This window comes from Rhagoletis zephyria, unplaced genomic scaffold (assembly GCF_001687245.7).
Source record: "Rhagoletis zephyria isolate East Lansing unplaced genomic scaffold, Rhagoletis_zephyria_1.1 Rzeph_scaffold_02861, whole genome shotgun sequence".
NCBI classification, from domain to species: domain Eukaryota; kingdom Metazoa; phylum Arthropoda; class Insecta; order Diptera; family Tephritidae; genus Rhagoletis; species Rhagoletis zephyria.
In genome coordinates this window covers 13535-36346 of record NW_016159945.1, presented here as the reverse complement: position 1 = coordinate 36346, position 22812 = coordinate 13535, and the positions used below count along the sequence as shown (strand labels likewise).

Sequence of the window (22812 nt, the reverse complement as noted above, 5' to 3'; positions counted from 1 at the left end):
CAACATTCACGGGCATATGTGCGAAACAAGTCTACGAAAAACTACAAATTGTACATACAGTTACACCAACATTTCATTCGACAACCAACGGCCAAGTTGAGCGTACACATAGCACCCTGATCGAACTCGCTCGAGTCCTAGCACAGGAACATAACCACTCACCGGAAGACGAAATTTTTAACGCGGTACGACGATACAACAAAACAATTCACTCAGTCACAGGAGAGAAACCCGAGGACGAGTTCTTTAATCGAGGAGGGTATCCTGACATTAGAAAAAACTCGAAACAAATCAAAACAAAGTGCTTTCATACCATAATAAAAATCGTAAGAGTATCACTTACAAAAAAGGGGACGTTATATACTCCAAAACACACCGTCGAAACAAAAACGTACGAAAATACGAAATACGCGAAACATACAATAAAAGAAGACAGAGGTGACACAATACTTACAAATCGTGGTACAGGTATACACAAAGACAATATACGAGTGCAAACATGCAAAGAATAATAATTTTATTTTTAACCTCCACCGCCCTCTGCGACAGTATAATTGATTTGAAGGACAAAAAATAAGTAATGATAGAAACCGACCCAGTATACGTGTACCACGACACTTAATTTTTATATCATGTAGCAAACATTTCAAAAATATTAGCACCCTATGACAAAATAGTACGATCTACTTACAATCTCGAAGAGAGACACTTAAGTCACAATTACTTCCTAACATCTTTAGGGATAGACGTTCACTTAACTTTCTAGGGTCAGCTCTTAAAATTATTACGGGTACACCCGATCACGACGACTTAATCGAAATTAAGACAGGATTAAATATGCAGTAACAAACAAAAGAAAATAAATTCACAGTTTGAAAGAATTTAAGAGACTCTCGATCCTAAAATTATAACAGATGATTTAGTGATGACCGAAGTATACAACGAACTATCCTCTGTCGCTAATACAATTAATTTTGCAAAAAATGGAAACTTCTACGCAGGAACTCTAAACTTAAAGGATATTCAACAAATAGTATCCAATGAAGCATCACCTTTAATAAATATATTATAATACTCTGACATACATGTCTGCTACTTTAACCACGCAATTGTAATAAATATCCAATATTAAACACAAAATGTAACTTGTTCAATATATACCCACTTGCATACAAACATGGAAAGATATTATTAGATTCTAAGATAGCAAAATGTAACAATGTCTTTGCACCTATTGAAAAATGTAAAAACTATGTTGGGAACTATATATGTAAAATTAAGAACTCAGACAATTGCACTATTAACATATTGGAGAATAAGCCTGCCAAATGTGAAGTGATACACGAAAACAACGCACCACTCCAAATACTTGAAAACGGAAATATCATAACAGATTACAACCACACCTGGAACAACATAAAAATAGATGGGCCGAAATTAATACAATTCAACTACTCTGCAACAATCGATGGAAAACAATATTCCAACCTGCAACAGGAATACAAAGATGTCATATACAAACAACATGACGAACAACTAGAAGTCCTATGTCAATGTCAACTTTCCTGATACCAATCGAGGAACATCCCGTCCAATACACCTTCTACTGCATCCTGGGGTTATGCACACTAGCATTACTTATTTATGGTATAGACAAACTCTGCACATGTTACATAGCAAAGAAAGCGGAAGCAAGAAGAACAAGCATCGACGAAATGTATCAAATAGAACTATTCAGACTCCAACAAGAACAACATATACGTTAAAGCGAGGACGCTTCATTTTAAGAAGGAGGGGAGTTAATGACTTCGTCACAAGGCACGTAAACAAAGTTTCCACTAAGCATCATCAATAACAACCAAACATGCATTATCAAGAAATGCATTCTCAACATGTAAACAACAAACATCTGGCAATGGAATAATCCACTGCGATAACCACCGCCGCATCTCAACAATAACAAACAAGTGATAACAAGATAACAGATACCGAATTTCAACAAAGAAATGGCAAGCAGGTTATAACTACCGCATCTCAATAACAACAAACAACTTGCTACCAGATAACAGCAGCCGCATCTCACTAGTATAAATAGCTGTAAGATCTTATATTATAAACAGTTTTAAGAATATCAATAAAGTGTACGCATTTCGGCGTAGTAATAAAAATATATTTTTTTAACTCATATCGTGAAAGCGATATTAACTCGTGACAACAATAGAGCCTAACCCAAAAAAAAAAAAGTACACGCACTACTAAAACAACACGGCAACTAAATATGTACAAGTAAGAGTATATATGCACGTATATATAAATATGAAAGTATGGGTACGAGAAAATTTCGACGCAAAGTGGAGCGGCTAATATTTTAATGCAAATATATGTATGTGCGTAACTAAAAAACTAAACTTCAGCGAGTATTTAAGTTCGTTTCGCAATATAAATACTATATGTGTGTGTGTAACTTGTTTTGTTGGATTTAATACTTATCTAAGCTTTATTAATTTAAAATTTGTCTAAGCTCAAAGAAGAAAAAAAGCTCGCTTCCACAAGAAAATTAAATTGAAACTGGTTTTTTCCACTTTGGTTTTCTTTTAGTTATTTAATTTTTTTTCCGCGCCCTAATCGCTTATACACTAGACTTATCTGTGATCCGCTTGCACAAGCGTCCGCTACGTTCCGCCACGAACCCGTTTTTTTCGAGAACGCCTTCTATTTAAANTAAAATTTGTCTAAGCTCAAAGAAGAAAAAAAGCTCGCTTCCACAAGAAAATTAAATTGAAACTGGTTTTTTCCACTTTGGTTTTCTTTTAGTTATTTAATTTTTTTTCCGCGCCCTAATCGCTTATACACTAGACTTATCTGTGATCCGCTTGCACAAGCGTCCGCTACGTTCCGCCACGAACCCGTTTTTCTCGAGAACGCCTTCTATTTAACTCTAATAAAAAAATAAACAAAACTTTTGTTAGAAAAAAATAAACCAAAAATTAGCCAAATGAACAGGCCTAATGTGCGCAATATATGGACACAACTAAGTGAATTACAAACAACAACACTACTACTGCACAATAAATACGCACGTATATATGGGTCTGGCACAACACTTTTCACTGCACCGTTTTCAACCACAAATTTCTCACCTGCTTTTAAACTCCTTGTGTTACCACAAACCTTTTGGAAAAAGTAATCCCACGTAATCAAAATTCCTTGCCTAAAGTCGGGCAATTTGTCACCTTCAAATTTGGTGCATCCTAATATGTCCTTACCGGCCACCTAATTTACCGTGTGCAACAACCACACAAGGGGGCCAAACGAAATAAACAAATGCACGCACAACAGGGAGATGACAAGAAAAATTCCAAGCAACCGGCTGGCTCAGTGGAGACGGCGGGGTTGCTTGCAAGGGGCAATGTACACGCAATCCAAATACCTAACAAACAAAATCTAGCTAGGGACAACAGCGACAAAAATACTGAACGGCACCAACTAATATATATATATATATATATATATATATATGCAATAATAGGGTGGGTCGAAAATTTTAAGTTATCAGAAAATTTTAAAACACGAATATTTAAAAAGACGAAACCTTGTTTTTTNACTAATATATATATATATATATATATATATATATGCAATAATAGGGTGGGCCGAAAATTTTAAGTTATCAGAAAATTTTAAAACACGAATATTTAAAAAGACGAAACCTTGTTTTTTGGGCGCAACCAAACGGTTACGAACCCACTCGCAATACCTCCCAAGCTGTTGGGGGTAACTTTAACCCGCCGAAATGACTGGGCTCAGGGTGCAGGATGCTAAAAAGGATAGAATTAGGACACACAATAGGGGAAGCCAACCGACAACACTGCACTATTTCAATTTTTCTTCACGCACTCGGAATAAAGGTGTTGCCTCACTTAATGCTCTTTTTGTTCTGCCCCGGTCCCCGGTCCGCATAGGGCCTCAGTGCCGGTGTTGTTGGTGCCCGATCAATTGGCGCCGGCCCGTTATTCCTTAAAACAGAATTTGGGCGCTTTCGCGGTCGCCACCACGGCGCACACAAACAAACACCATGGGCTTTGCCATTGCCATCATACGGCGGACAACAAAAGTGCCGCAATGAGTGAGCAAAAAGGCGACACCCCTACTGCGGTCTTTCGCGTCATTTCTCTTTCCTACAATCTTGCTCTTGATCGGCACCGTTTTTGGGCGGAGTACAATAGTGGAGACTTTTCCCCTTCGCGGCAGTGCGCCACCGCCAAACAATCATTTCACTCAATTTGAGTGCATCCAATTCTACTTGTACATATGCCTTTTTTTAAAAAGTTCTTTAAGAAACTATTTTTATTCATAAAAAACACCATTTTTGGAGGTATTTTCAAATCGGTCCAGACCGCTTAAATCTTAATATTTTTCCGAAATATTTTAATGAACGTCTTAAAATGTAATACATTTTGTAATCCCGGCGGAAAAACCGCAACTTTTTGTGGTGATGCAGTCTATTATACATATTAGCTTCACCTCCATGTATAAATTTCGAGCTTTTTAATTAGATTTCACAGTAAAATTTTGAGTATGCAGTTTTGTGGCCCATTTAATTTAAGTATAATAAAGTGCAAGTTTAAAGAAGGTGGGACTTGATTTTTGGAAACTTTTTTTGTTTAAGGCGTTGCTCATTTTCTTCATATCATCGAACATACTTCGAAAGGAAGAAAATAACCGGCACTGTCAACAAAAAAAATTCTCAAAAATCAAGGGAAGTCCTAGCTACTTCAATCTTGGACTTTGTGACACTAAAATTGACATACTTTTCTTTCTAGGAATTCTAATTAAAAAGCCCGAAATTTACCAGACGGCTTACTGGATCCGCCATTTTGAAGTTTGCAATTCTGACAGCGGATTCGTAATTAGAGGCCTCGAAAACCCCCTAGTACGAAATTTGGAATTATTTCTTTAAACCTTAGAATTTTGGCCGCAGTGTGCGTCTGTTCTTTTTTACGGTCAATGAAAGAAAACAAATGTGACTGTGTTACTATTGCCTTTTTTATATTTGTAATTTTGTTTATTTTGTAAAAAAATTTTGACGGTTAATTTGAAATTTTCCAATTACTTTCGACGATCACTCACATTAGTGCCATAATTGAATTTGGCAGCACCTTATACATACTCGGATATCAACTCGGTTAACATATACGAGCTGTGTTGTTTGTTGCCTTACATTAGGGATGTGCCGGGTGTCCGGTAGATATCCGTAATCCGGCTTATCCGGCCGGACAGTCGGATAACAGAAGAACGGTTAAAAAGGCAGGTTAAAACTCGGCCGGATTTCGGGATTTCGATTATAGAAGATTAAATTTAAAAATCTAGTTCAGAATTTTTTTCTTTGTATTCTCATAATCAAATTTAATTAGTAATTAAAGTAAAAAATTTATTTTATTTAGAGGCATTCCACTCTATTTCAATTGGTGAAAAACTTTTCTATACGTTTGTAAATGAACAATTTAGAAAGTTGCTAAAAAAAACATGTTTGCAGGTTTTTAAAAATCTGCAAAAAACTCATTCCATTGGTTTACAGCAAAAATTTTCAATGGATGTCACTATCCAATTTATATAGAATTGCTCGCTGATTCCGAGAATCTACTTATTTTTTTATGGATACGTTTTCGAGATGTTTGCAATTTACCGTTATTCAGCTTAAAACAAAAATTGGTTCCACTTAATCCCGTATATCTTCCGAACCAATTTAACAATCTTAATATGAAATACGGCAGATGAAAGCTAATGAAATTCTCCATAAACGATATATAGTATAATAATGAAAATATGAAAAAAATTAAAAAAATATCAAACTTTAACAGAAGAAAAATTTTAAAAACAACAGGTCAAGAGTGGTCAAATGAAAATACGCAAAGATTTTTTGTGTGAAATCTCCTGTGAAGAAAGATACTCATCAGAGAGCAGCTTTGAGTATGATCGAGCCTTTTTGATCANTATGTGTTCGATCGAGATGCATACCCGACAGCTGCTTTGGTTACGAACGAGTCTGTTCGATCACCCTCGCTATAAATTGAGCACAAGCGAACACCACACTCGGACACCCGCAGCTAACCCGAAAATTTGTGTAACAATGAAACGGACACCCGAACATTGCGTAAAATGCAGGACAACAATGAAATTTATGCTGAAGGTAACTGGCGCCAATATGTTCCAACAAAGCATACGAAAATGTTGTTGCTTTGGGCTTGTGCATACGCATTGAAAAAAATTAGAAGCGAAGTAGACAAAAATGTTTGTGCATCTATTTCGTATAGTTTCGCGTGGAATGCTGTGTGTGTATATATTAGAACACAGCCTAAAACTATGTAGGTACATAAGTACTTTTACAAAAAATAAATGTGCACCGAGTGTATAGGGCTTGGGCATTGCCGATCTACACACATTTATACCTAAATGGATGTAGGCGTCGTGATGCCGCATTTTGTATGAGCAAAAATATAAGAAATGGTTAAATGTACACTTAAACAAACTACCGAAAAATTCAACCTTCTCTTTACCCTCTACGCACAAAAACTAAGAACACCGCGATGAGAAGGCAACATTTTTTGTAGAAACAAAAACGTCATAAGCCAATCAAGAAAATTTTGTGCACACTCGGGTTGAAACTCGAACACCCGGGTATATTGAGCTGCAAAGCACCCGAACCCAATCAAGTATGTATGAAAAGCAATCGGGTGTTGTGGCCAACATGTTCGTCTTGAGCTCAGTCGATAACGAACAATACTTCTGCTCGTATACAGAGAACGATGCAAAACGGGTTTTGTTAGATGATCGAGTATACACGAAAATTATGCACCCGCTGCAGATGTCTGATACTCATAAGCCACGTACACCTGAGTAACGCGCTTTTCTGCTCATATTTCATACAAAAAATCTTTGCGCATTTTCATTTGACGACTCATTACNGCTAACCCGAAAATTTGTGTAACAATGAAACGGACACCCGAACATTGCGTAAAATGCAGGACAACAATGAAATTTATCGCTGAAGGTAACTGGCGCCAATATGTTCCCACAAAGCATATGAAAATGTTGTTGCTTTGTGCTTGTGCATACGCAATGAAAAAATTAGAAGCGAAGTAGACAAAAATGTTTTTGCATCTATTTCGTATAGTTTCGCGTGGAAAGCTGTGTGTGTATATATTAGAACACAGCCTAAAACTATGTAGGTACATAAGTACTTTTACAAAAAATAAATGTGCACCGAGTGAATAGGGCTTGGGCATTGCCGATCTACACACATTTAATACCTACATGAATGTAGGCGTCGTGATGATGCAACATTCTCTTTGCCCTCTACGCACAAACACTAAGAAGAGCGCGATGAGAAGGCAACATTTTTTGTAGAAACGAAAACGCCATAAGCCAATCAAGAAAATTTTGTGCACACTCGGGTTGAAACTCGAACACCCGGGTATATTGAGCTGCAAAGCACCCGAACCCAATCAAGTATGTATGAAAAGCAATCGGGTGTTGTGGCCAACATGTTCGTCGTGAGCTCAGTCGCTAACGAACAATACTTCTGCTCGTATACAGAGAATGATGCAAAACGGGTTTTGTTAGATGATCGAGTATACACGAAAATTATGCACCCGCTGCAGATGTCTGATACTCATAAGCCACGTACACCTGAGTAACGCGCTTTTCTGCTCATATTTCATACAAAAAATCTTTGCGCATTTTCATTTGACGACTCATTACTTCTTTATTTATAAATCGATTTTTTTCATTAGTAACTTTATTTTTTTTTTGTAACAGAACAGGCTTTAGCACCAATGCAAAAATTTTGCACATAACCTGTTACTTTTTAAATTTTTCTAGTGTTAAGGTTTGATTTTTTTTCATTTTTTCATAAATAAATAAAAAAAAACTGGAATGGTTAATTAATTTGTCAGAAACTATCAGTCCTATCGGAAAGTGGCGTATATATATCTTTTATGGAGAATTTCATCAGCTTTCATTTGACGTACCTCATTTTAAGATTGTTAAATTGGTTCGTAAGATATAAGTTATGAAGTGGAACTTGTCTTAAGCTGAATAACGGTAAATTGCAAAAATTAACTCGATTTTCGGAATCACCGAGCAATTCTACATTAGAACTGAATATTGGCGCCTGGAGAACAAGAACCAAACTAAAATTTGTGATCCAGTGTTCTTTGCGGCCATGCTTCCACCAAATTAAAGAATCTCCTTGTCTGGGTATAAGGGGTAGCTGTAAATATATCTCACTGCCTTGTCTACCCATCATTTGGCTATCCACATAACTACAAAAACTTGACGATGCGGGAAGTGGGACGATATGTAAACATGCAAAATAGTTCGATTTTCATCACATTTTTTTATAAAAATACATCAAATACAATGCTTAGCGGCGTTCATTGTTGTTTATCTTTTGTCCTCGACGTTTCTCCTCTCTTTACCAAAGATAATCGATAAATCAGGGTTGCAGGCGGAGAAGTTATCTTTTTAATACAGGATTATTTTATAACTTGGATTTCAGAGAAGAAAATTTGTATTTTTTAATTACTTATTGGATAGTTCAGCTAGGAAAAGCAGATAATCTGGTCATAAGTATGTTGCTAAACAACAAAACCGAATATAACAATATTGTGAAATTTATAAAGGGCAGCACAGTCTACCGGATATCCGAATCCGGCACATCTCTATAATAATAATAATAGATTGGCGCTTACACATATGTTAGTGTTTGGCCGAGCTTCCCCTCCGATTTGTGGCGTGCGCCTTGATGTTGTCACACATAGCGGAGGGACCTACAGTTTTACGCCGACTCCGAACGGCGATTGTATTTTTATGAGAAGCTGTTTTTCATGGCAGAAATACACTCGGAGGTTTGCCATTGGCTGCCGAAGGACGACCGCTGTTAAGAAAAAACCTTTTTCTATATTTTTTGCGATGCTGCTTTGACCAGGGTTTGAACCCAGGCGTTGCGGAGTGGAAGCGCGCACTGCTTACCACTACACCACAGCGGCCGGCACATTTCTACTTTACATGTAATTTGAAATTTAAACGAGTGCTCTTTTCGAACTCGTACAAAAAAGATTAGACCTAATATAAGTAGTACAAAGCAGTTTTGGGCAGAATTTCAAACTTTTCCGATCTGGCGGATTTTGCACTTAATTTACTTTCACTACCTTGGTCTAATGCAGACCTGGAACTTTATTCAGTCAGCTAAACTTGGTAAAAACAAAGTTACGCAACAGTATACACTTACATACAGGGCCGGATTTAAGCACAGGCTACATAGACGCTAGCCTAAGGGCCTGCGCCACATGAAAATTAAAAAAAAAAAGAAAAAAATTAACAGTGTTCCCTTCGAGGTAATTAAGTAGATTAAAATGGGATCCCAGCTTTTGGTGGATACATTCTGGGTTGCCAGGATTTGGACGCAGTTGTTTACAGTGGATTGAAGCCTTTGAATGTCTTCACTGTTCTCCACTTGAATTGACTTTAAGTTCATTAGAACTCGAATTTGGTTTTCCACTTATACACGCTTGTTCTCATATCGGGACCGGAGGGCTTCCCATGCCAGCTCGAAATTGTCGTCACTTAGGGCGAATTGTTGCACGATCTGGCCGGCTTTACCATGTGTTTTGTACCTAAGGTGGTAAAATTTTTGCGTTTTTGTGAGTTTAGGGTGGTTTATGTAGACCGCCGTGAACATGTCACGGAAGGACGGTCATTGTTCATAACCCCCGTAAGAGACCTCAGTATCACAAGGAGGAACTTTTAAGCCAAAGCCAGATTCGTCTTTGGGTTGTGAGGTAGGGAGCGTAAGCGTGGGAATGCTCATTTGTTTAAGGAGGTGGAGCTGGTCACCAATTTCCGTTTTGGGGTTCTCATAGGTGATTGGCACGACCGGTATTTGCTGTAGGTACAAAGTTTAAAATCTTCAGGAAGGTCATGCTCCTCTGTCTCTACTACCATATCATATGAATTTTGCATTCTTGTCCAGAAATTATCTAAGTTGGCATTTTTAATATTTAGGGCAGACTCAGAATTATCTTCTAGTGGGGTTGATCTAAATCGTGTGCAATCTATATATCGTCGTTTAAAGTAAAGTTAAAAATGCAAAACCGCGTATCAAGATAATGCAAAACCGCGTCTGTGAGGTTGCATAAATTATTTTCTAGAGAGTAAAAACACTCATATTTTAAAATGGTTCTCTTTCTTATAAAGCAATCGCATTTCTGGCTAGTATATTTCAGGTTGAATGGATAAGGATTGAGCCAAGAGCTTGTGTGAGCAAATCCAATTTTTGGCAGCAAATGTCAGTTGCGCGGTTTTGTAGATTGACGATACGCGGTTTGTACTTTAAAAACCGATATATAAAAATGAAATGTCTTTCGTATGACCGCGATGCCTGCCCAAACGGCTGAACCGATTTCAATTCTGTAAAAAGTACTTTTTTGGATCTTCTATGCGGTAGGTTTTTCGGTTTAAAAAAATCCAAAACTTTTTGTTATTGTTGCCAAAAAATTAAGAAAGCTGAGATGTCACGATCTCACAATTTCATAGAGTTTTTCCTATATTGTATGTCACTAAACTACCAAACGGCGGGACCGATTTCATTCATATTTGGAACATATGTCAGCACCTTGAAGGGAAATTAATTAATTTGTCAGAAACTATTGCATTGGCTTTATTCAACAGGGTATTAATTTTCGCTTGCATTCTTGTATGCGTAGCTTGCACTTTATGCCTTTTAGTGTATTCTTATAGCCAAATAATTAGGCATGTATGTGTCAAGTTACATATAAGACATTGTTGATTAATGCACGCAAATGAAAGTAGACGCAAAATGTGGAATATGCTTATGTCAACAAAAACGTGGGAATAAAGCATTTGCATTAATTATGCTTATGTAAACCAAAACGTGGGAATAAAGCCTTTACAATAATTTTGATTACGAACTAAAGTTTTTATGGCCTTATTATTTAGCTACGTAAGCATTTAGTTTGTATAAAAACGTAATCATTATTTCAATAAAGATCACTTGAAAGCAATCAAGCAAACAACAGTGTTCGAACTTGGCGTAATCGCTATTATTCTGAACATTCTGGTGACCCCTGTGAAAGGACATTCAGCTTAAACAAGGCCAGTGCAGCAGTTTAAGGAGCCACAAAACTAAACTAAAAGAAGAAAAATGGATCGTTTCGAGGATTTAACCAGACAACAAAGAGAAACGGGCGGCAATATTGAATCAATTGTCCGAAACTTTAAAAAGGACCCGCAATCCAGGAAGCAGTCAGTCAGCTATTACGAAGAGCGATTGAGAAGACTGGACAGCGAGTGGTCGAAGTTTAAAACAACTGACTTCGACTGCTTGAAAACCCCCAGCTGGACCACGACTACTTTACAAAGGACTACTATAATAATATAATGGAAATCGTAAATCAGTACAAGGAGATTTTCGAGCCCGCAGTGCTCCAATTGGCTCAAACCCCGGCGAGAGAATTGCGCTTAACAACTGGTGAAGGAAGTACCAACATGATGCTTCAGCTTCAAAAGTCAACACAGAAGCACGGCATGATACTGGAACCAAACAGGCAGCTTCCAACGAGTACACTAAACTAGTTCACAGACAAGGGGTAATGATGGCCTCGTTGCGACGGTTACTGAACGACAACGTTTCACCACAATGTGTTCCAACAATTAATAAACTGTGGGAAAATATAGAAGACATTCACTTCAGGATATATGAGATGTTCGACAACCCAACTGAGCATGGCTACAAGGTCGATAACTTCATTTCACTTGAAGAAAAGGTATGGAGTACTTTGCAAGCAGCTAGTAGTGACTCCCATACTGAGCAATCTTCAAACCAACTTCCGATTAAACTGCAATCCATTTCATTGCCGAAGATAATAATTCCAAAATTCGATGGCACCTATTTAAAATGGCAAGAATTTCATGACCTATTCTCGCAACTGGTAATAAATCAACCTCTTTCAAAAGTTCAGAAAATGTGGTACTTGAAAACTCACTTAGTGGGGGAGGCTGGAAATCTAATTAAACATTTCGCATCAACAGGAGAGAATTTTGATGCAGCTTGGTTCATGCTTCTGGAGAGTTACAACAACAAACGCTTGCTGGTCAGCAAGTTAGTACATGAGCTAACTACTACACCTGGAAGCACATCAATGGACAATGTCAAAAAACTGCATGACACAACACAAGAATGTATATTAGCATTGCAAAATTTGCAGATAGACACATCGACATGGGATCCACTTCTGCTCCCCCTTCTACTAAAGAAATTGGATCAACCGACTCGTTTGCGGTACGAACAATCATTATCAAAGCCACGGGAGGTACAAACACTCAAGGAATTCCTGCAATTTCTGGAGAAACACTTTCAATCCATGGAAGCGATGGGTGTCAAAGACAAATCTACAAGCTCAACTGCAAAGGTGTGCACCTCAGTCACATCCAAAGGTCATAGAAATGACACTTGCAGCATGTGCAAAAAAGGAAAACATCCATTAGTTTCTTGCAAGGAATTTTTACAACAGTCTCCATCGGCACGCTTTCAGTTCATACAAGGGCAGAAATATTGCAACAATTGCCTAAAACCGGGACATGTTTCTAAAAATTGTATATTAAGAAACTGTCTGAAATGCAACAAAAAACACAACACACTGTTACATTTCGAGGATTCAAAAAGGGATGTGAGCAAAGACATTACATCAGTAGCCACTCCAACACAAGGAAACGAATCGCAAAGTACTACACCATCCAGGACCAAATCAACGCCATCAAAAGACGAAGCAGCGTCACTTACCACCGCAAAGCACACAAAGTCAAACACATATGTACTACTCAGCACTGCCATGGTGAAAGTTAGAGGAATCGGAACAGAAGTGCAGTGTCGGGCAATTCTCGATTCAGGCTCACAAGTTAATTTTGTGACTGAACGACTGGTTAAACGTATTGGCATCTCAACTAAACCATCAATCTCCATTAGTGGCATCAGGTCGAGGAGCACTAAGATACAGCATCGAGTCAATGTGGCGCTACAGTCTCGGATCAACAACTTTACAACGCGGCTAGAGGCAGCGGTATTGCCTCAGATTATATCCCCGCAGCCTTCGCAAGAAATCAAGATCGACGAATGGCAAATACCTGAGAACATCATGTTAGCCGATCCATCATTCAATCGTCCTGACAAAATTGATATATTGTTGGGGGCGGAATTCTACAACCAACTGATGGCAGCAGGGCAAATCAAACTGTCAGATGACCTACCCATTCTGAAAATACAGTGCTGGGATGGATCATAACGGGAAAAGTTGGTGGCAACTACATCTCAAATGCAATATGTGGAATCTGTACCAACGATGACATCAACTTAGATGCAGCCATTGCTCGATTATGGGAACCTGAGGATGTTGCAACTGTAAGAAAACAACATTCCGTAGCAGAAAAACAGTGCTCATTTCGCACAACATACACTCATCAATGAAAATGGGAGATTCATGGTAAGACTACCGTTTCATGAAAATCCGGAGGCCTTAGGGGAATCCTATGGGATGGCGTATAATCGATTCCTGGCCTTAGAACGTCGACTGGCAAAATCGCTCCAGACAAAGAATCAATATGTACAATTTATGGAGGAATATGATAACTTGGGGCACATGACGCAAGTGGATATTGATTCCATCAGTAAACCTAGGTACTTCATTCCTCACCATTGCATTGTGAGACCCTAAAGCCGCACTACAAAATTACGTGTGGTGTTCGACGCATCAGCAAAATCGTCCACTGGCATGTCTTTGAACGACCTCATGTATACCGGACCCACTGTTCAGAGCGAGCTTTTCACCATTTTACTTCGCTTCCGTTTGCCCAGGTTCGTCTTCACCACAGATGTAGAAAAAAATGTATCGACAGATGCTCATTCAACCGGACGAGCGCAAATTCCAACTTATCATCTGGCGAAAGGATTCAAGCCTACCAGTAAAGCATTATCAGCTAAATACAATCACATATAGGACAAGATCTGCTCCATATTTAGCCACCAAATGTTTGCAGAAAATTGCAAAAGAACTCTGGCAACTGAAGCTGACATGGGATGAAGCATTACCAGCCGATTTGAATGAGAGATGGACAACATTTCGAAATCATTTGCAAAAATTGGACAACATGCAAGTTTCCCGGCACGTGTTTGAAGGATACATCCCAGCAAAAATTCAAATTCATGTCTTCTCCGACGCATCAGAAAAGGCATATGGTGCTGCGATTTACATTAGATCCGAGCTGGATGAGGACGAGTAGAAGTGAGGCTGCTCTGTGCAAAATCACGTGTGGCACCCTTGAAACGGCTTGAGCTCTGTGCATCAGTACTGGGTGCTCAACTAACTACAAGGGTCAAATCAGACCTTAAGCTAGACGATGTGGCTACATACTTTTGGACTGATTCACAAATCGTGTTGGCATGGATTAACTCATCCTCAGCATCATACCAAACATTTGTGGCAAACCGTATAGCTGTTATTCATGAGCACACTACCACTGAACAATGGCAGCATATAAGCTCAAAAGACAACCCAGCTGACATTCTATCACGAGGACTGCCGCCGGGGAGACTAGAAACCTGCAATATGTGGTTTTATGGGCCAACAATCTTGCTTGGTAAAGAAGACACTTGGCCTTCAAAGTATTCCAAGGCATTATCAGTAATCGACGAAGGTATCAACATGGAACGGAAAAGGGTGACATCAGTCGCTGTTGCAACCACTGGACATGAAGGAAGCGTACTTTATAGCATTCGACACAATGGCTCTTTCAAAACATTACAAAGAGTGACAGGCTACATGCTGAGATTTATCAACCAGGCCAGAAGCCAATCGCGGCAGTCAGACATTCCCTTGACCGTACACGAATTGGAAAAAGCGCTTGTGATAATCGTTCGTACAATGCAGCAATTGGACTTTGAGGAAGAGCTTCAGCACCTTACAAAATACAACGAAGTTCGCAAAAACAGTTCTTTTCGCAGCCCGTCACCGTTTCTGGACAATAATGGCATCATCCGAGTTGGAGAGCGTCTACAAGCATCAGAACTTGCATACGATGCCAAACAAATTCACAATTCACAAACAATTCACTCGCCAAATTATTAGTACAAATGATCCATAAAAAAAACCGTCATTGTGGACCCCAAGCGCTTACACAAGGCAAAGATTTTGGCCTATTAAGGGAAATTTGCTGGCACGATCAATTGTGCTAACCTGTGTAAGACTCGCCAAAGCTAAGCCGAAACTAATGAGTCAAATTATGGGGAACTTGCCTTCAACAAGTAACTCCAGCAAGACCATTCATCAACTCAGGCGTGGACTTCTGCGGGCCATTTTGGGTTCACTTCAAGATAAGGGGAAAGAAACCACAAAAGGCCTATGTAGCGGTATTTTGCTGTTTTGCCACAAAGGCAGTGCATTTGGAATTAGTCAGCGACTTAACGACGGATGCATTTATTGGTGCCTTAAAACGATTTATAAGCCGAAGAGGACATTGTCAAAATTTATATTGTGACAACGCAACCAATTTTGTAGGCGCGAAATCCAGCTTTCTGAACTTACTGACGTTGTTTATGGAAATTCATCACGAGAATCCATAGTAAAGCAGTGCAGCGGAAAGGGAATAACATTTCATTTTATACCTCCTGGGACTCCACATTTTGGCGGTTTACGGGAAGCAGCGGTAAAATCAGCTAAGCATCTACTAATAAGAAGCACCTCGACACCGTCCTTAACGTTTGAAGAATTGGACACGGTAATCATCGAGGTGGAAGGAATCCTGAATTCCAGACCAATCAGCACAATGTCCGACAATCCTAACGATCTAACAGCTTTAACTCCAGGCTACTTCCTCATAGGAGAACCCTTTAATGCCCAAGTTGATCCAACGTGTAGGCCACAGCAAACAAATTTATTAACAAGATGGAAACTTGTTTCTCACCTCAAAAGCGAGTTTTGGAATCGGTGGTCCCGCGAATATTTATCGGACCTTCAGCTGCGAAATAAGTGGAAGACACAACACAACAACATCAACGTGGGTGACATGGTGATCATCAAAGCAGACAACACACCGGTACTGCAGTGGCCATTAGGAAGAATCATCAATGTATATGAAGGAAACGACGGTGTAGTGAGAGTGGCTGATGTAGAAACTGCTAGTGGCACATGCAAGAGGCCTATTCATCGGCTTGCACCCTTGCCCAAGGAAACAAATGATGCCACAGAACGACAATCAACCAACAAACTGCTTGAGGAAGACAAAATTCCATCAAAGAGGAATAATCCTTCCTTACACCAAGGACTTGCTACACTTCTGATTACCCTACTCATCTTACCATTGGCTTTAGGAGCTGAACTTCAAAATAAGCGATTTGGATCAAGGCTTGGCATTCATTTTGAAGGAATAGGCTCAACAGCCATATCAACCACCGATTGGAACCTAATAATCTACTATGACATGGAAGGATTTTTGGTAGAACTAGCAGCGCTGTCAAATGGCACAAGGGCCCTGCGCCATTTATGTCAAGAAATCACACAAAAAAGCTCATGTCTTTCTCTGGTAGCACATCTTGAACAGACTGAAAAAGAGTTGCAGCTAGACTACGCAATAGTAAAATCTAATCGGCGTAAACGAGGTGCCATTGATGCAGTTGGAAATATCGCTCATTCTTTGTTTGGAGTACTGGACGCAGAATATGCAGAACAAATGTCCAAAACAATCACACACGTTAAGGAAAATGAACTACATCTGCTGCACCTGATCAGAAATCAAACATCCATTGTGGACTCAACCATCAACATTTTGAAGCAGGATCAAAAAGCGGTCAAGAGGAAGTTCGACATCATTGATCAACAAGTGAGTCAAATATTCCAGAGGATCAGCAACGACACGCATGAGATATACCAAGAAAAATTATTTCGAATCTTTTCCTCGTTATCCATCCAACTCACACTTATGGCAGCCAATTTGCAAAGAATGCAATCTGCAATATTAGCCGTTCTAATAGATACTCATCACGGAAAAATAAGTCCTCTTCTGCTGAGGCCCAGCCAATTGCAAGACGAAGTAAACAAAATTAAACTTCACTTATCAGCACCATTGGAACTGCCTGTAAACCAAGAAGATTTACTCCAGCTATACCAAAACATCACGGTTAATTGAGGACTTACAGAAAAGCATGTTGTATTCAGCATCACATTGCCTCTGGTAGAGCATGATCGTTACGACTTATTCAATCTGCTACCAATTCCTACTTGGACTAATGGGACTATGATTGAAATAAGTCCGTGTGCTGCAGTTTTGGCAATAAACACAGCTCTCGGTCAATATTTCCCTCTGAGCATCTCCAAATTTCAATCTTGTGTGGATATTAAAAAAGGAAATTACATCTGTTCTAAAATTCAAATTCGTTATAGTCACGGTTCATCTAAATGCGCATGTGAAGTAAATTTATTCAACAACAACACCCAGTCAAGTTGTCAGCTGCGAAAAACACCAAACGATGTTGCATGGATATCACTACAGCATAAAAATCAGTGGATTTATGCCACGTCAGTTTCATCTCGTGCGACAGCAGTATATGGAAAAGAAATCATTCAGGTGATTCTAAAAGGATCAGGACTGTTATCACTCCAACCAGACTGCATACTCAAACATAATTTTATATCAGTTCAAGCAGATCAGTTGATATCGACGAGTCTTTGCTCGTCCTACACTAGCCTGGGAGAAATTTCCGAAGTAGCTGCAGCAGAACATATAAAGCCTCTTCTTCAATCACGGGATGATGAGAAATACATAACACAAATACAAAACCTCACGTCCTTACAATCATCATTGGCCAATCAACGCATATTAGAACTCCCCAAATAAGCTTGAAGCACAAAATGCGCACCACATAACGGTTGGATATACTGCCTTGGTTACAGTTTTGTGCCTTTTGGTGTTCATGCTAGTCAAAAGAAAATTTAAAACAGCCAAACAGGAAACATTGCACGCGTCCACGACTGCAACCACATCCGGTCAAAATGAAAAACCCACACCTGCGCCTCGACATTCTCAAGGAAGTTTGGACTTTACGATAAACATTTAGGACAGAACCTGACAAGGAATTCGAGCTGCGCTCACCGGGGGGAGGATGTTATTAAATAAGAAAAGTCGACATATTAATATTGCATTGGCTTTATTCAACAGGGTATTAATTTTCGCTTGCATTCTTTTATGCGTAGCTTGCGCTTTATGCCTTTTAGTGTATTCTTATAGGCAAATAATTAGGCATGTATGTGTCAAGTTACATATAAGACATTGTTGATTAATGCACGCAAATGAAAGTAGACGCAAAATGTGGAATATGCTTATGTCAACAAAAACGTGGGAATAAAGCATTTGCATTAATTATGCTTATGTAAAGCCTTTACAATAATTTTGCTTACGATCTAAAGTTTTTATGGCCTTATTATTTAGTTACGTAAGCATTTATTTTGTATAAAAACGTAATCATTAATTCAATAAAGATCACTTGAAAGCAATCAAGCAAACAACAGTGTTCGAACTTGGCGTAATCTCTATTATTCTGAACAGATAGATATCTACACATATACATTCGTCATAATAAAATGTTGAAGCCCCTTTTTTGAGGGCACCAATATATCTCTTAAACCAACTACGCTGAAACATGAAACGGATGCATAAATTGTAAATACCCTACTTATGGCGAAAACTGGAAGCTATTGGAAAAGGGGGCGTGGCACTTCCCATACAAACTGAATTTCTCATATCGCTTAAATCTGGAACCGCTTAAGCTAACGTCCTTAAATTTAACATAGCTGCATATGTTATCAGTAGCATACTTATGGTGAAAAGTGGCAGATATTGGAAAAGGGGGTGTGGCTCCTCACGCAAACTTAACTTCTCATATCGGCTATCTCTGGAACCGCCTTATGCTAACGTCCTAAATTTTAAACAGCCACATACATACGTTAACAATACCGTACTTTGAGCGAAAAGTGGGGCGTGGAACCTCCCATACAAACTGAAATTCTCATATCGATTATCGCTGGAACCGCTTAAGCCAATGCACATTAGGTCAAATGGTTCATTTGGCTGTGCGAAAGTCCAATTTCGTAAAGGCAGTTTTACATTATTTTTTGTTGCCATTCTGTAGGAAAAAATAACAGAAACTTCACTTAGTTTTTGTAAAATAAAAAACACCGTTAGACAGCAATAAACCAAATTACAAAACGTTATTGACCCGTTGTTTGCGCAACCTGTTTATTTTGTAAATTTCACGTGCATTTTTTTGTAAAGTTCGAATAATTAAAGCAAAATTTTAAATGGAAAACAAAACTTTAAGTGAGAACCTAGGTCCCAATTTAAAAAAGTTTCTTTTTATTATTGGTTTGCAAAAAAAAACTTATTTGCATAACCTCAAAAATTTTCTGATTAATTTCCATTTATGATTTTATGCATAATGCAATAAACAAAGTGAAATCAATATTTGACGTACGCTTATTTGAAAATTTAAATGTAAACAATTCTTATATTTGTTTACATTAACCCTCTTTCGGCTTTGGTTCACGTATGGTACTATGAAGCATATAACAAAAGCTACATACATATGTATGTACGAATGCGTTATGGCTTAGCGAATTCGAACACAACTTCTTTTATTGCAAGGTCATGTTGGTATAGAAAACATTCGCATACCCCTGAAAAGGGTCGTCGTTGCGTTGGTAAGAAAAGAGGAATAACTTATCTGCGTTGGGAACACCAAATGGAACTTACTTATAGTGAGTTTCTTTAAAAAAATGTTGACCTTCCAGGGTGCAAAATGTATTTGGTGTTACACTCAACCCTGTTATAGGGTATCACTACAAATTTAGTCCTCATTCACACACGAAAAGAGGAAGGGGCAATCAAAAGGTGACATTTTTTGGTAGAAACGAAAACACCATTAGTGTCACTGCTCAGTGGAAGATCGACTTATCTCGGCAGCCAGTTCGAAAACGCCCTATCTTAAAAAACTTTTCAACAACCCTATATTTCAAAATTTATTTGAAGAACGCCCTATTGCAGAATTTGATTGAGACAGACTTTCAAAGTCTCAATATTTTTCTTTTTAGAATTTATGCGAGTTGCACTAGAAATTTCCTGATTTTCTCGATTTTAGCAAAACCCTCAACAACCCTCTATTTCAAAATTTAGTTGTTCTATTGCAGAATTTGATTGAGTTAGATTTTCCAAGTTGCAATATTTTTTTCAGAATTTATGCGAGTTGCACTAGAAATTTCCTAATTTTCTCGATTTTAGCAAATAAATTAGTCATTTGAACCGTATTTTTTGTGAATAACTATTTGCACATATAAATAGTATTGACGAAGGTACAGAAACCGCACTTGGCAGTGCAGATGCTTTGTCTCGGAAACAATATGCCAGTACGCAGAATGTCCCCATCTCAAGAGATTTCCCCATATATGTATATATATACACATTAAGATTTAGGATTCTTTCTCAAATTAATTACTACAAATCAGGACCATCTATTATTACTAAATTGGCGAAAGTATAAATTTTATGCGATACTTCACATCTGTTTGGCGTACTGCGGTTGTAGTTATTAGACGTTATTTTCACGATATGCCTTTGCACTAATGCATTTGAGAAAATACCCACACTTTGATCATTACCTCTCATCTGATGAAATAGCAGGTAACATCTTTGATGGTACTGCATCTGGATCGAGGTGTCTTCTCTCGGCATTAATACTTGCATAAATGATATCATTCGATTTGAAGTGCAGAGCGCCAACTTTCGTTGATCCAGTTAGTTTAACACCACAAGCTTTAATCCCATCCCTTCCTTGCGTAACATCTGTTAGCACACGAAACATACCTACCTCATTGTTGTGGGTGCTTTTGCATAAACAGCAAGTATCTGGAATTTTAAACGATTTTTTTTCTTTTTGTTCTTTAATTCCTAAAACAATTATTTTTTGATTTGAAATCAAAATTTTTTTATTTTGAAATTAATTTATAATGTTGCTAGTTTCAAATGGGTTAACGCAATGACAAAACCGTTGTCATATAAACGTATAAAAAATAAATATGGGTATTCCCATGGTGGCGCACGTGACAGTCGTACGATTTCAATGTGATACAAACAAGGAATATCAAGGAATACCATTTGTTTTCTTTAACTTTTTTGGGCCATTGTATAGCACATAATTAGCTCTATATTTAACCGAAAAATGAAATCAATCGAACTGCTTGGTCCTGAAATATAAGCATTTAAAGAGAGTGTCGTTACGTGACAAAAAATGGAAGTTGATTTTTTCTTTTCTTACAAAATCGCAAAACTCTGCGAATTGTGGATGGCTATTTTCATGAAACTTATTTTAATATGATTTGGATTGACTTCAGCGCCAATTCAGGGTCAATTTATTAGAAATCTATGATTTATTATGTTTCAACCACATACGCCAAATTCGAACCAAATCGGACCATAAATACGGTTTTTCGAAATATCTCGACCTTGGCACCACCTAAGAAGACCATTTTATGCAAACATGATTCTACTTACATAGCCAGTATATATTTTAAAAAGCAGACAAATCGGCCCGTAAATACGTTAGATATAAAACTTTTATTTTTTTTGTCGTGGTGGACCTTCCGCTGGAAACACCCATATGTCATATATTGATTTCACTTTGCTTATTACACTATGATTTTATGTAAGCTTTTACAATTTTGTTAACTTTCGGCAAACAAAATGGAAACGGAAGTGGATAAATTAAGATGTAATGAGTTGATTTTATTTTACTTAACTCGCCGTTTTTAGCCGTTTTCAAGAAAAACAGTTTTTTTCTGGGCTATCATGCTATTACAAAAGGCGAGTTGTTTGTAGTTTGGCTGATTGGATGTTCGAAAAAAGAAAAGCCCTTTTCGGTTGTCAACCATGTTGAAAAAAAAATTTGGTGATACTGATATTTGCGAAAGTTCCATGTTCGAAGAAAAACGCGCCTTTTTTGCAATTATTTATCAAAGAAAGACGAAAATTATGGAAAGCAATTTGGAAAGGATGCTAAAATATTTAGATCTGAAAACATCGCGTTTCTTGCTAATGAAGTTCTTTTCGAAATCAAAAAGCCAAGTGTGTCGACTAACTAACTTTCTATATCGCTAAAATGCTAAAATAGGAAAGCTAACATTTTTCCGAATTTTTAGCTATCTCCAAAAATATCTCATAAATTTGTTGGTGATAAATAATCCATTTTAATGGCGATAAATAGTGAAAATGGAAGTATGTGATAGCAAAAAAAAAATAGCAGCCTCAATTTGGATTACATTTTATCTCCTGTAGCGTAGCCGTGGCGATGTTACAAATACACTTGCGCCGATTCGCAAAGACAATTGATGAGCAGCCTTCACAAAAAGGCAAATCCTTGAAAGAAATTACGGATTGAAATTTCGGAATTTTGTACTCAAAGTGAATAGAGCTTTGAACATTCTTTTCACAAATTATTTTCAAAAACATTCGTATCCTTTTCAGGAAGTTACCAGCGATTTTTGGTAAATGTGTCACAATAATAGATATACAGGTGGAAAATTTGGGAATACTGAAGCCTCAAGTCAAAACGAAGTGGTTTATGAAAACTAACTGCTTTAGGAATTTCTCCTCAAGACATATCTGCGAGACATTAGTAAATATTTTTATTTTTTTTTA

General features: G+C 37.9%; 1 protein-coding gene across 2 annotated transcripts in view; it reads left to right on the top strand.

The window, feature by feature from the left end:
* The first annotated feature begins 52 nt into the window (after positions 1 to 52).
* Positions 53 to 22812, top strand: part of LOC108367917 (uncharacterized) — a 30076-nt gene continuing 7316 nt past the window's right edge. The window contains exons 1-2 of one of the 2 annotated variants that reach the window (XM_017622620.1): positions 53 to 2286; positions 11070 to 14914. In XM_017622620.1, the coding sequence (XP_017478109.1) occupies positions 11673 to 13361 (1689 nt within the window). In that variant the 5' untranslated portion in view covers positions 53 to 2286; positions 11070 to 11672 and the 3' untranslated portion in view covers positions 13362 to 14914. Of the gene's footprint in view, positions 2287 to 11069; positions 14915 to 22812 lie in introns of those variants that run through there. The other variant, XR_001848309.1, reaches the window with a different exon arrangement.